The sequence below is a fragment of the Phyllobates terribilis genome, unplaced genomic scaffold (assembly GCF_046119375.1).
Source record: "Phyllobates terribilis strain yellow unplaced genomic scaffold, ASM4611937v1 Scaffold_1__5_contigs__length_1240528914, whole genome shotgun sequence".
Classification (NCBI taxonomy): Eukaryota; Metazoa; Chordata; class Amphibia; order Anura; family Dendrobatidae; genus Phyllobates; species Phyllobates terribilis.
Window position 1 is genome coordinate 978,239,023 of NW_027362761.1, and position 13,527 is coordinate 978,252,549.

The window sequence follows — 13,527 nt, forward strand, 5'->3', positions numbered from 1 at the left end:
ATTTAATTTAGTTATCAATACTTTGTACTTCCCACCATGATGAGATTTGTTCTTTATACACCTTGGAGAGTTATTTAAATGCTGCAATAGAGGTGGGGGTGTATTTTTTCTGGGTGAAGGCCCTGTCAGCGAATACTTCTTTTGTTTCAGAGAACCATTGGTTGGTATCTAACCCTGTAGTGAGAAATCCTGCCATACTATAGTCAGTGAAAAGAAGCTGGGCATGTATATGTAAAGAAAAGCCAATGTATTCCAATATGAATGAGCAAAAATTGGACTATTAAAAATATCTTTATTAGAAAAGAAGTTAAAACTATTGTTACATTCAAGACAAACAAGATCTGGGTTCCAGGCAAGGTGGAACTATTAACACATGGTGCTGTAGCCAAAACAACATCTGTAACAAAAAACACGCATCAATCACCACATGAGCACATATGGGGCACAGTAGCCCCTATGCATATAATAAGAAAGACTGTGAGTATCACAGAGTGCCAAATAAAATCTAGGTGGACATTTCAATATGTCCACATGAACATTGTTTGTACCATATCATGTATTTGACTAAAAAAGATATCTAACTTGTTATTTTGATACCACTCACCCTACCAGATACAGAGCCAAAAGCCATATGCCCTCTCATAGGCCCCCATCATGGTTTAGCTCATTATGGCTGTACCGGAGGATACTGCCCTCGTTAGCACAAAGGGAGAGTATGGATATCCAATATTATGCAAATCGCTCAAATATAACCTGTGACCATGGCAACAGATGTTGTTAATCAATGTCAGTCACCCTGTGACCATGGCATCAAATGCTGTTAATAAATATCAGTCACCTAATATGTAGAGTGGCGGTATGAGCTTAATTAAGCTCATTCTCAAAGGTACACCAGCCACATATTAAAGAAAAAGGAAAGGTCTCACCCGATTATCAGGATGCGGAAGGCTGTAATACCAGATCCCTTAAGGGTGCCTGTGTCCTTATGAACTCCCAACGTGTTTCGTCAGGGATACTGACTCATCAGGGGAGAACGAATCAACTTTTTTACCTCAATCAACTCAGCTCGCAGTTCTCCTATTATTTCCACCCAGTCAGCGCTGGCGGTCCTCTCTTTTGTTGGTGATTTAAGGTTCCCTCTCGGAGGTGGTACTGAAGGGTCTCCATGATGATCTTTGGACTGGCCACCGTAGGTCTCCAACTTCTGCTGACTCATTTTGGTGATTTTAGGAGCAGAGCCTTTCTTTAACTATTGTTCGCTCTCTGACTCCAAACTAGCTGCCTCATTCATTTTTTTCAATTAGGACTTTGTCCAGAATGCCAGGATCGTCTAGGTACTGTTTCAGCTGCAACTTAATGTCTTTGCTGATTAACCCCATTCCCAGTGATCTCAAGAACTTCTTCTGGACTAGTCCAGCATCAAACTTCTCCTCCACTTCTACATCTCTGGATGCAAACAGTCTATCCTTCAGTTCAATTGGTCTGATCAAGAAACTTTGGGGTGATTCATTATTTTTCTGTGAGAGGTTAATGAGTCGGTGGAACAATTCTGAAGTACTCTCTTCTTTATAGTGCCCTTTTAAAATCATCTTCAGCTGTTGCAAGGTCAATTGACTCTTCATTTCTAGCATACTACGGAGGTTCAGTCCTGGGCTGATCCCTTTCACCACCCCCTCAACGATCTCATCGGGCTGGTAGCCTTTCTGTAAGCCTGCATTGATCTGGTGCAACAAGTTCATATCAGACAGTTTCTCTTTCTGTTCACACTCTGCAATCTGTTCCAGGATCTTGAATTCTTTCCTTATGGTGATTTGTGTTGTTAGAGAGGACTGTCTTCCTGATTTATCTAACCTGAGCAGGGTAAAGGTTCTGTCTGAGTCTGTCACCCGTTCAGAGATTTTGGTCGATTCCTGCAGGGCTGTTGTTAGGGCTTTGAATTGTTCTTTCAATTCCTGTAGTTCTGTCTGCGGACGGAGATTCCAGCTTTTGGTAATTGGTGACGCCCCTCCATCCTCCAACTTCAACCTGGTTAGAAACTGTGTTAGCTCCTGGAGAAACGTCCCCATGACATCTTCAGCTTCTTTCTTCCCCAGCTCATCCATTTTTGCATTAATAGCAGCTAACAGTTGCCTGTGGTTGTGTGCTTTAGAAATCTGTTCTTCTGACATCTTTATATGTTCTGCTACTGTTCTCAATTCTTCACAGGTTAACTGAAGAAGCAGCTCACCAATTCTGTCTATTTGTATTTCCACATCCATTGCTGCTAGTGAGTTTTCTTTAGGCCTGGTCCCCTTTAACTGGTGTAGCAGAGTTGAATTGAGGTGTTTTGCTGCTGTATTTTTCCACACACTTTTCATCTTCTCCCTCTACATGATAATTCCCACTCAGGCCTCTAGGTTCAGATAGGGCGAGACGAATTTCATGAATTCGTTGGAATCCTGGGGGAACCGTTACTCAGGGCAACCATAGACTGCAGCTTCTCTCAGGCACACGATAGATTCAATAGCTGACCAGACACATCTGACAAGAGTCTTTTTCAAGAGTTTAACAGTGGAATTTAATCTGAAGCACGGCCAGTGCAATTCAGGGATATTACAGCACAATCTTCATTACAATACAGTCTGAGTTTCTTGAGCAACCAGCTCCAGTAACAATGCAGTAGTTTCTTCACAAGGCACAGTATTACAGTTTCTTCAGTAGCATAATTCAGCATAGATTAGATCTCTTAGCAGCACACTTCTCTGCATACACAACCACAGGCTTTTCGTTCACAAGGACACAGTAGTAGACAGCATTCTTTATCCTGCATGGAGATGGAGGGGGGGGGCTTAATGAGGGAGATGATCCCTGTCCCACAATTCATTCCAGTCCTTATCTTCCTTCCCAATAGTACTCTGCACTGTTAGTTCAGGGAGTTTATCTGACCTGTGTTTAGTTTCTCTCCTGATCTGAATCCTGTTCAGTTGCCTTCTGTCAGATACAGATAACACACTACCTTTCTCTTCGGCTTCAGCCAGACTACAATAACAAGTTCCCCACAATCCCCCTGGGGGGACATGCAGAAGTAGTGCTGTTGCTTCAAAAGCATCCAGCAACTAGAGGGGTTAACACAGTCACAAGAGACAGGGAGTGTTTTAGCAGAGCCCAAGGGGATTGTGAGGAAGTTGTTTACTGTCTGGCTGGAGCCAAAGAGAAAGGTGGTATGTGATCTGTATATCACAGAAGGCAAGGGAACAGAATTCAGGTCAGGAGGGAAGCTCAACACAGGTCAGATAAACTCCCTGAGTTAACAGTGTGGAGTATTATCAGGCAGAAAAATAAGGACTGGAGGGAATTGTGTCATAGGGATCTTCTCCCTCATCAAACCCTCCCCCCTCCATCTCCATGCAGGATACAGAATACTGTGTACTATTGAGTCATTGTGAAGGAAAAGCCTGTGGTTGTGTATGCATAGAAGTGTGCTGCTAAGAGATCTAATCTGTGCTCAATTATGCTACTGAAGAGACTGACGTTACTGTGCCTGCCTTATTAAACTGTACTGTAATGAATATTGGTGCTGTACTATCCCTGAATTGCACTGGAAGTGCTTCAGATTAAATTACACTGTTAAACTGTTGAAAAGGACTCTTGTCAGATGTGTCTGGTCAGCAACTGAATCTATCGTGTGCCTGAGAGAAGCTGCAGCCTATGGTCGCCCTGAGTAACGGTTCCCCCAGGATTCCAACGAATTAATGAAACCCGTCTCGCCCTATCTGAACATAGCGGTGTAACATGTGCAAACACTTTATGATGATGTCTTAGGCTATGTGCCCACGATGCAGAAATGAAGCAGAAAATTTCTGCAGCATTTCTGCATCTCCCTGGCAGAAAAAACGCATGCAGATTGTGCATGCGTTTTTCCTGTAGAATACATGCGGATTCACATGCGTATCCACATGCGTTAACGCATGTGTTTCCGCATGCGGACTGACAAGCACTTTCCAGGCGATAGCATCACTTGGAAAGTGCTTGACAACTAGGTCACACTGTATAAATCCATGCAAACGGCATGGATTTATACAGTGTGACCGTAAAAATAAAAAAAATAAAGCTATACTTACCTCCGATGCCGCCGCGTGTGCTGTCGCGCTCCTTCCTGGTTCCTTCCTGGCTTGCCGGCATCTCGCGTGACAGCCTGCGGTCACATGACCGCGACGCCATCTCAAGTCCTGGAAGGAGAAGCGCTGCTGGCAAGCAGAGAGAAGCCGTCGGACAGGTGAATATAAACTTTCTTTTTTATTTTATTCTTTTTTTTACAGGTACAATGGTACCCAGGTCTGGTTGAGAGTCTCCTCTCCTCCAGAACTGGGTACCATCCGCACATTGAGACGCATGATATCCGCTTGTACAAATGTACAGACGCGGATATTATGCGTCTCAATGCAAGTCAATGGCGGCGCTTCCGCAAAATTAATGAACATGCTGTGGATTTATGAGCGCAGCAGAAACGCTGCGGAAAAATCCGCAGCATGTGCATTGACATTGCGGAATGCCATTGGGGACCATGGGGTGCGGATTACCATGCGTTTTTGAAGCGTTTCCGCTACGGAAATTCCGCAGCGGAAACGCATGAAAAACGCATCATGTGCACGCAGCCTAAATGTCATACTTTGAAATCAGGTTTAGTTACATTTGGCATCTGATATGCGTTACTTGATTGATTGATTTAAACATTACACCAAGTATAGCCATCACTTCTTCTGTCTCCATAAAAGTCAGAAAAGGCCTCTAGCTCCTAGAAAATAATAATCACAATGCTCATGAAATCATGTTTTCCTGTATAATTTTTCTTACAGTTCTGTTTCCATTCCTGATTCCTCTTTTGGAAAAACTGAATTTCTGCTTACTTCCAATGAGCGTCCTCAACTTTTTTCAAGATGCTATAAAAAGCATTAAGAAAAACAGACAGAAAGGAATTCATAAGGTAAGTGAATGTGTAATTCCAACTGGGAAATATGTAGTGGTGGGATTCCCTCTTTGTCCTCTACCACCCATCTTGATTGTTATGGAAGGGACAAAATGTTGATGTTTTGTAATTCTGAGCCCAAGTTGATTTTTAAATATTGGAGAACCCCATTAATAAAAAGGCTGGGAATAATATATAATGCCACAATGTAAGAAGTAGTGAAGGTAGTCACTAAATTATCTGAGACATAGTACTAAAGTAAAATGCAAAGGGTTAGGAATACTGCATTTTTGCTTGTTCTGATCTTTTCTTATGTCTTTCAGGATCGAGTAGATTTCCTACAACTCATGGTAGATGCTCAGATTAGAGGCAACAGTACAGGAGAGTCAGATCATGGCTATAAAGGTATGAAGGCTGACATTTCTCATCTTTCTTAAATGGTGTTCCATGTGGCCTTCAGATGCTGTTGAGCTTTTACAGATTAGAATTTTGCTAGAACCTATTATACAATAATTTTGTGATACAATGTACTGAGTGTAAAACATTAGAAGAAGAGAATTTACTGGACACTAATCTTGATTCCATCCAAAGCATACTGATGGCGGGTGGATTTCTTCAAGAAGACCATTGCCTGCTTGTCATTCTACTTAGGATTGTAGAAGAAACCCAGGATTTTAAAATAATATAAGAAAGGTGTACGCCCGCTCACATGTAAGATAACCAACTCTATGTTGTATGTACTTCACAGAATTGACAGACTCGGAAATTATGGCTCAGGGACTTATCTTCATTATGGCTGGTTATGAGACCACCAGCACTACACTCATGTTTCTGGCTTACCATCTGGCAACTCACCCGGATGTGCAAACCAAACTTCAGGAGGAAATTGACACCTTTCTTCCCAATAAGGTACACCGATATGGAATAATGGCACGAAATGGTGCTCGCTAATTATATACTATATGTATCAATATGGTGACTCATATTCAGTTCAATGTTTGGGTGTCTGAGGTCTCGAAAGTTTGAAATAGAAAAGCTTGGAAGCTTGGGACATGTACAGAGCCAAAAATCGTAGATACAAACCGGGCTAAAAATATTTACCCAAGAAAATAACTACAACTACTATAAATATATCCAACACAACCGGCACAAAGACATATTGATGGGTGAACCTACAGGGAAAAACCCATAGTAACATGGAACCAGTCACAATAATAAGACAGTGTATAAAAAATGACCAAAAGAGTATAATATATAGACTAATTTAAATTGAAGTGCCAAAAGACTGATTTCCTAAAAAGAGGGTTAGAATAGGTACAAGCAATAGTAGCAGAAAAACAGCATTTCACAAATACTTTATCAGGGGTCCTGTTGTGTTGGGCATATTTATGCTTTTTAACTTATATTTAATTAAAGCAAATTTTTACCCTTTTACAACAACTTTTGTCCCTGCAGGTTTTTGGATCTTGTTTCATAGTCTTGGATTTGGACTCCCTACTTTACATAGGGTTCCAATTTCTGCTTTCATTAAAATAACTAGTATAATGGTACAATATAGGGAAGTAATGCCATTTACTTTATATAATATATATTGATTATATTTGTAAATGCTTTTCCAGCACATTTTCATTCTAATAGTAGCACTATGAGTAGATGCAGCAAATAAAATTTAATATTATGTCCATCGAGCATAGTATAATACAAAATCTGAAGAATCACATATTTATATACAATAAGACACAGAAATAATGCAATAGATGAGACAAGTGATGTAAAGCAGAACTATCATTATGGGAGATGGATAAACAGTTGTGGCCATAAATATTGCAATAGTTGATAGATAAGGAGTGTGAAAGTTTAATTATTCTGTGATTGAAGTCTGGTAGAGTTTTGTAATGCCCCCACAGGTCTGAGGAGCACATTCCTTAGTTGATGAAGAATGGCATAAATCCATGCTCTTCTGTCAAGAAGCTAAATATTCTTTCAGTTAGATATGACCTGCTCCTGTTTTCAGCTCTAAGGGCTTGTTCACATGTTGCGATTCAACGTTGCAAGATTTTAAGCAAACTTCCACATTAAAGCCAGAATAGACATAATAATGGCCAAAATAGCAAAACACGCCTCTCACGGAAAATTAATTAGTAATAACATAATTTGTAACAACTTGCTATCATTTGCGAATGTGGTAGAAATTTATGAATATCTGATTATATTAGAACATGATCTCAAATATACCAAAGGTGAAGAAGCAAAGTATTCAATGTATTCATCGTTGTCTTCAGGCTCCCCCGACATATGAAGCTCTGATGCAGATGGAGTACCTTGATATGGTGCTTCATGAAACCTTACGACTCTATCCCGCAGCTGGGAGAATTGAACGTGTTTGTAAGACCACAACTGAGATCAATGGAGTGACTATCCCAAAGGACGCTGTGATTGTTATCCCAGTCTTTGTGCTGCACCGTGACCCCGAGTTCTGGCCTGATCCAGAGGAATTCCGACCTGAAAGGTATCATATAGGTGGGGTCATTTTTTGGAGAAACATAAAGGCCCCAATTCATCATTTGTGTTTTTTAAAGTCCCTTTCCTTTTTTGTCTTGTGGCATTAGTTTACATTTTTGCGTCAGACTGATGCACACAATTCATGAATTTGGCACAATGTAAAAAATGGGCTTTTTTCCTGTGTTGAACTGTATTTGGGACTTTTGACGCAAAAATTTTGCCAGATTGTGGGAGTATATGAAAATACACCAGGGGGACTAATGTGAAGTTGCGCCAAATTTTGCGAATTTTTAAAAATCAGGAGAAAACATCTGGAATTGCTAAACTCTGCCCACAAAGCAGAAAAAAACAATCAATCACTTATAAAATATAGTTTAAAAAACAAAAAAGGTGCAAATCACACAAAACTAGACAAAAAACAGGCGCAAAGGCAATGATGAATCGGGGCCAATGAGTATAAAGAGAAAAACTCAATAATATTGAATATTAAATAGCCGGCCAATTATGCTGCAATCAATGGGTTCTGATAGCTTTCCTCTAATGTGTTTGGGGTCTTTACACTACTGCATTATTCATTTTTTTAAGTTTTGTGTTATATCTTTTTCATGCACAGATTTAGTAAAGAGAACAGGGAGACACGAGACCCTTACACCTTCCTACCATTTGGAGCTGGACCACGGAACTGCATAGGGATGAGATTTGCCATGATCAGTATGAAATCAGTCATCACCCTGCTACTGCAGAACTTCTCTTTCCGAACTTGCAAAGACACTCCAGTAAGTATATATAGTTGAAACCAGAAGTTTACATACAGTATATAAAAAGACACTTATGCATGTTTTTCTCAATATCTCACATAAAATCAGAATAAACCTTTCCCGGTTTAGGTCCATTAGGACTACCATAATTTTTAATATTTGCCAAATGCCAGAATAATGAGAGAGAGAGAATGTTTTAAGGCATTCTTATTACTTACTGCAAAGTCAAAAGTTTACATACACTAAGATTACTATGCCTTTAAACAGTTCTTGATTGCCCATATGATGATGTCATATGTTTGGAAGCTTCTGTTTTTTTTTTGGCAACATCTGAGTTAATTAGAGACACATCTGTGGATTTATTTTAATGCACACCTGAAAGACACTGCTTCTTTGTGTAGCATCCTGGGAAAGTCTAAAGAAATAAGCCAAGATATCAGGAAGAGAATTGTGGACTTGCACAAGTCTGGCTCATCTTTGGGTACAATTTCAAGATACCTGAAGGTGCCTCATTCATCTGTACAAACAATTATACGCAAGTACCACAAGATGGCAATGTCCAGCCATCATACCGCTCTGGAAGGAGACGGGTTCTATGTAGCAGAGATGAACGTGCTTTGGTCCGACATGTGCATATCAACCCAAGGACGAAAGCAAAAGACCTTGTGAAGATGATGGCGGAAGCTGGTAAGATTGTATCAATATCCGCAGTGAAACGAGTACTGTATCAATATGGGCTGAAAGGCCACTCTGCTAGGAAGAAGCCATTACTCCAAAATAAACATAAAAAGCCTGATTAATGTTTGCAAATGCACACAGGAACAAAGACACAAACAATTTTTGGAGACATGTCCTGTGGTCTAATGAAACTAAAATTTAACTTTTTGGGCATAATGACCATCGTTACATTTGAAGGAAAAAGGGAGAAGCTTGGAAGCCTAAGAACACCATCCCAACTGTGAAACATGTGAGTGGCAGCATCATGTTGTGGGGTTGTTTTGCCGCAGAAGGGACTGGTGCATTTCACAAAATAGATGGCATCATGAGTAAAAAAGATTATGTGGCAAATTTGAATGCTCGAGTGCTCGACCCGAGCAACGAGCCCAATGTAAGTCTATGAGAAACTCGAGCATTTTTCCAGCGGCACTCCCCATAGGTCTGCAGGGGGCCTAAAAACGATCCAAATCGATGGGAACAGTGTTCCAATGACATGGGAACAGCATGAGGAAGACCTCTGGAAGCATCTCTGACTGCCAGGTCACTGCTGTCAACAATGTTGTCAGAATATTACGCCATTTTTACGGGCTCACAATAAAACATACAAAAACGAAACCAAAATGGATTTTCTGGGTAAAAATGTTAAAGAACATCCTTTTCAGGGTAATGACTTGTATATTAGGTAAAATAAATAAACAAAAACTAAATACTCCTCCACACCTTGGGCTATGTTCACACGTAGCATTTTTAATGTGTTTTTGCACTTTTGCATTGCTTTCAACGGTGAAAAATACATTTACCAGTAAATGTCATTTTAACATTTTACTACCTTATCTTCCCATGTGATGTGTGAGACATGATCAGATACATGCATACAGTGCTGAAAAGACATGGAAACAGCATGAGGAAGACTCCTGGGAGCATCTCTGACTCCCAGGTCACTGCCAAAAGCTGTAGTCATCAGACGTGATCCTATATTACTACGGTAATAATACAGACATTTTGGCAATGTGACAAATATTAAACTCCATTTAAAATGGGCAAGAAGTTTTGCAAGGGATGAGAGGGAAGTGGATGTTATGGTGATGGTGCGCGCAGAGGCCGAGGCTGTGGGCAAGATGAAACTGTGCCTGCTGAGGGAGCACAACAAGCAACCACATCATGTTGAACTACCTTTCTGTCCCAATTTCTAGGGGGCTGCGGAACACCACTATTGAATCCAGAGCAGTGTGAAAAGGTTGTTGGATGGATAGCAGATAATGCTTCCAGTCAGTTTGCCACCACCACCATTCTGTCTTCCACATCTCAATAGCTGTGAGTCTGGACCAGATTATTATTATTACTTTAGCGCCATTTATTCCATGGCGCTTTACATGTGAAAAAGAGGTATACATCACAAAAACAATTACAATAATCTTGACAGCGACTGGTACAGGAGAGGAGAGGACCCTGCCCGCGAGGGCTCACAGGTCTACAATGGATGGGTGAGGATGCAGTAGGTGATGATAGAGCTGGTCGTGCAGCGGTATGGTGGAGCAAGGGTTACTGCAGGTTGTAAGCTTGTCGGAAGAGGTGGGTCTTCAGGTGCCTTTTGAAGGCTTCAACAGTAGGCGAGAGTCTGATATGTTGGGTTAGACAGTTCCAGAGTAGGAGTGATGCACGGGAGAAATCTTGCATGCGATTGTGGGAAGAGGAGATAAGAGGAGAGTGGAGAAGGAGATCTTGTGAGGAATGGAGTTTGCATGCAGGTATGTACCGGGAGATTAGGTCTCAGATATACAGTACAGACCAACTGAAAATATGTCTTATTTTCTAGGTTCTTCAAAGTAGCCACCTTTTGCTTTGACGATTGCTTTGCACACTCTTGGCATTCTCTTGATGAGCTTCAAGAGGTAGTCACCGGAAATGGTTTTCACTTCACAGGTGTGCCCTGTCAGGTTTAATAAGTGGGATTTCTTGCCTTATAAATGGGGTTGGGATCATCAGTTGTGTTGTGCAGAAGTCTGGTGGATACACAGCTGATAGTCCTACTGAATAGACTGTTAGAATTTGTATTATGGCAAGAAAAAGCAGCTAAGTAAAGAAAAACGAGTGGCCATCAGTCAGTCAGTGCGAAAAATTGGGAAAACTTTGAAAGTGTCCCCAAGTGCAGTTGCAAAAACCATCAAGTGCTACAAAGAAACTGGCTCACATGAGGACCGCCCCAGGAAAGGAAGACCAAGAGTCACCTCTGCTTCTGAGGATAAGTTTATCCGAATCACCAGCCTCAGAAATTGCAGGTTAACATCAGCTCAGATTAGAGACCAGGTCAATTCCACACAGAGTTCTAGCAGCAGACACATCTCTACAACAACTGTTAAGAGGAGACTTTGTGCAGCAGGCCTTCATGGTAAAATAGCTGCTAGGAAACCACTGCTAAGGACAGGCAACAAGCAGAAGAGACTTGCTCGGGCTAAAGAACACAAGGAATGGACATTAGACCAGTGGAAATCTGTGCTTTGGTCTGATGAGTCCAAATTTGAGATCTTTGGTTCCAACCACCGTGTCTTTGTGCGTCGCAGAAAAGGTGAACGAATGGACTCTACATGCCTGGTTCCCACTGTGAAGCATGGAGGAGGAGGTGTGATGGTGTGGGGGTGCTTTGCTGGTGACACTGTTGGGGATTTATTCAAAATTGAAGGCATACTGAACCAGCATGGCTACCACAGCACCTTGCAGCGGCATGCTATTCCATCTGGTTTGCATTTAGTTGGACCATCATTTATTTTTCAACAGGACAATGACCCCAAACACACCTCCAGGCTGTGTAAGGGCTGTTTAACCAAGAAGTAGAGTGATGGGGTGCTACGCCAGATGACCTGGCCTCCACAGTCACCAAACCTGAACCCAATCGAGATGGTTTGGGGTGAGCTGGACTGCAGAGTGAAGGCAAAAGGGCCAACAAGTGCTAAGCATCTTTGGGAACTCCTTCAAGATTGTTGGAAGACCATTTCCGGTGACTACCTCTTGAAGCTCATCAAGAGAATTCCAAGAGTGTGCAAAGCAGTCATCAAAGCAAAAGGTGGCTACTTTGAAGAACCTAGAATATAAGACATATTTTCAGTTGTTTCACACTTTTTTGTTAAGTATATAATTCCACATGTGTTAATTCATAGTTTTGATGCCTTCAATGTGAATGTACAATTTTCATAGTCATGAAAATACAGAAAAATCTTTAAATGAGAAGGTGTGTCCAAACTTTTGATCTGTACTGTATGGAGGAGACAGGTTGTGGATGGCTTTGCATGTCATGCTAAGGTTTTGAACTGGAGTCTCTGGACAATGGGGAGCCAGTGAAGGGATTGACAGAGAGGAGAGGCGAGGGAATAGTGGGGGGACAGGTGAATTAGTCGGGCAGCAGAGTTTAGGATAGATTGGAGGGGTGCGAGAGTGTTGGAAGGTGCAAGAGTGTTGGAAGGGAGGCCACAGAGCAGGAGTTTCCAGTCGTTGAGGCGGGAGATGATGAGGGCTTGCACTACTGTTTTTACAAATTCTTGTTTGTGGAATGTGCGGATCCGGGAGATATTTTTTACTTGGAGTTGGCATATTCCTACTTCCGAGTGCCCTGAAACAACTGATCCCACACTTGGGTGGATGATGAAGCCAGGGTCCAGAAAAAGTGTCTTCGGATGACGCCACTGCCTCTTCCCCATTATACATGCACACCAAGCCTCCATGATGCAGGCAAAAATGCCCCCCAGCCTGCACCTGTCGATGCACTCTTGCAAAAATCACCATCAGCAACCAGGTCCACGTCCTTGCCCCAGCGCAGCGTTCAGTTGTCCCTAACCCAGGTGGAATGAAAGCACAAATACACAGCCAACCACCCACAGGCCACATTACTAAACTGCCACATTACTTGACTGCTTGCACTAGAAATGTAGCCTTTTAGGCTCATGGAGCTGAAAGCTTTCGACAACCTCATGGCGGCGGCAGTCCCCAGCCGCCACTCTTTCTCCCGGTGTCGTCCCCGCCTTATACAAGCACGGGTCCCAGAACATTACCCATACCTTCACCAGCGCAATTAGTGGGAAGGACTGCCTAACCACAAACACGTGGACAAGTGAATGTGGCCAGGGATGGTACAACTTACTGACGCATCACTGGGTTAATATTGAGGAAGCCGGGACCCAGTGGGACCCTGGGATGGAACACGTCTTCCCGACGCATAGGATTGCGGGCCCTGGGACAATCAAGCTTCAACACAATAGTCACAAAGTAGACAGCAGCAGTATTAGGTCTCCTAGTCAACGAGCAAATTATTCATGATGATACAGGCCACCACCTCCTTAGCTTGCTGCTGGTACTTTTCTGTGGGAATCAGCTTAGCTCCAACCAGCCTGGAATATTTCCAGTAAACTATGGCACGACACCATGGTATTATCAGTGCCCCCAGTATCAGTGGCGAAGCCATCCACAATTTCCTGCTCAGGAATTTTATTTGGTAGAATGAGTGCCTGCCCAAACATTGGAAGCTGAAGACATTAAGTAGCAGTAGGTGTAAGTTTCTCCAGCATGTTAGACCAGTAAGGGAATATATCGGAAGATTAGTTCACAGATGTATGG

At 42.1% G+C, this 13,527-nt stretch overlaps 1 protein-coding gene across 3 annotated transcripts in view; it reads left to right on the forward strand.

Annotated features, from left to right (window-relative positions):
• LOC141156770 (cytochrome P450 3A8-like) overlaps positions 1 to 13,527 on the forward strand; it is a 492,460-nt gene that overhangs the window by 457,973 nt on the left and 20,960 nt on the right. For 2 of the 3 annotated variants that reach the window (XM_073643156.1, XM_073643149.1), the window contains 5 exons: positions 4,836 to 4,963; positions 5,269 to 5,350; positions 5,694 to 5,854; positions 7,228 to 7,454; positions 8,061 to 8,223. In XM_073643156.1, the coding sequence (XP_073499257.1) occupies positions 4,836 to 4,963; positions 5,269 to 5,350; positions 5,694 to 5,854; positions 7,228 to 7,454; positions 8,061 to 8,223 (761 nt within the window). Of the gene's footprint in view, positions 1 to 4,835; positions 4,964 to 5,268; positions 5,351 to 5,693; positions 5,855 to 7,227; positions 7,455 to 8,060; positions 8,224 to 8,606; positions 8,736 to 13,527 lie in introns of those variants that run through there. The other variant, XM_073643164.1, reaches the window with a different exon arrangement.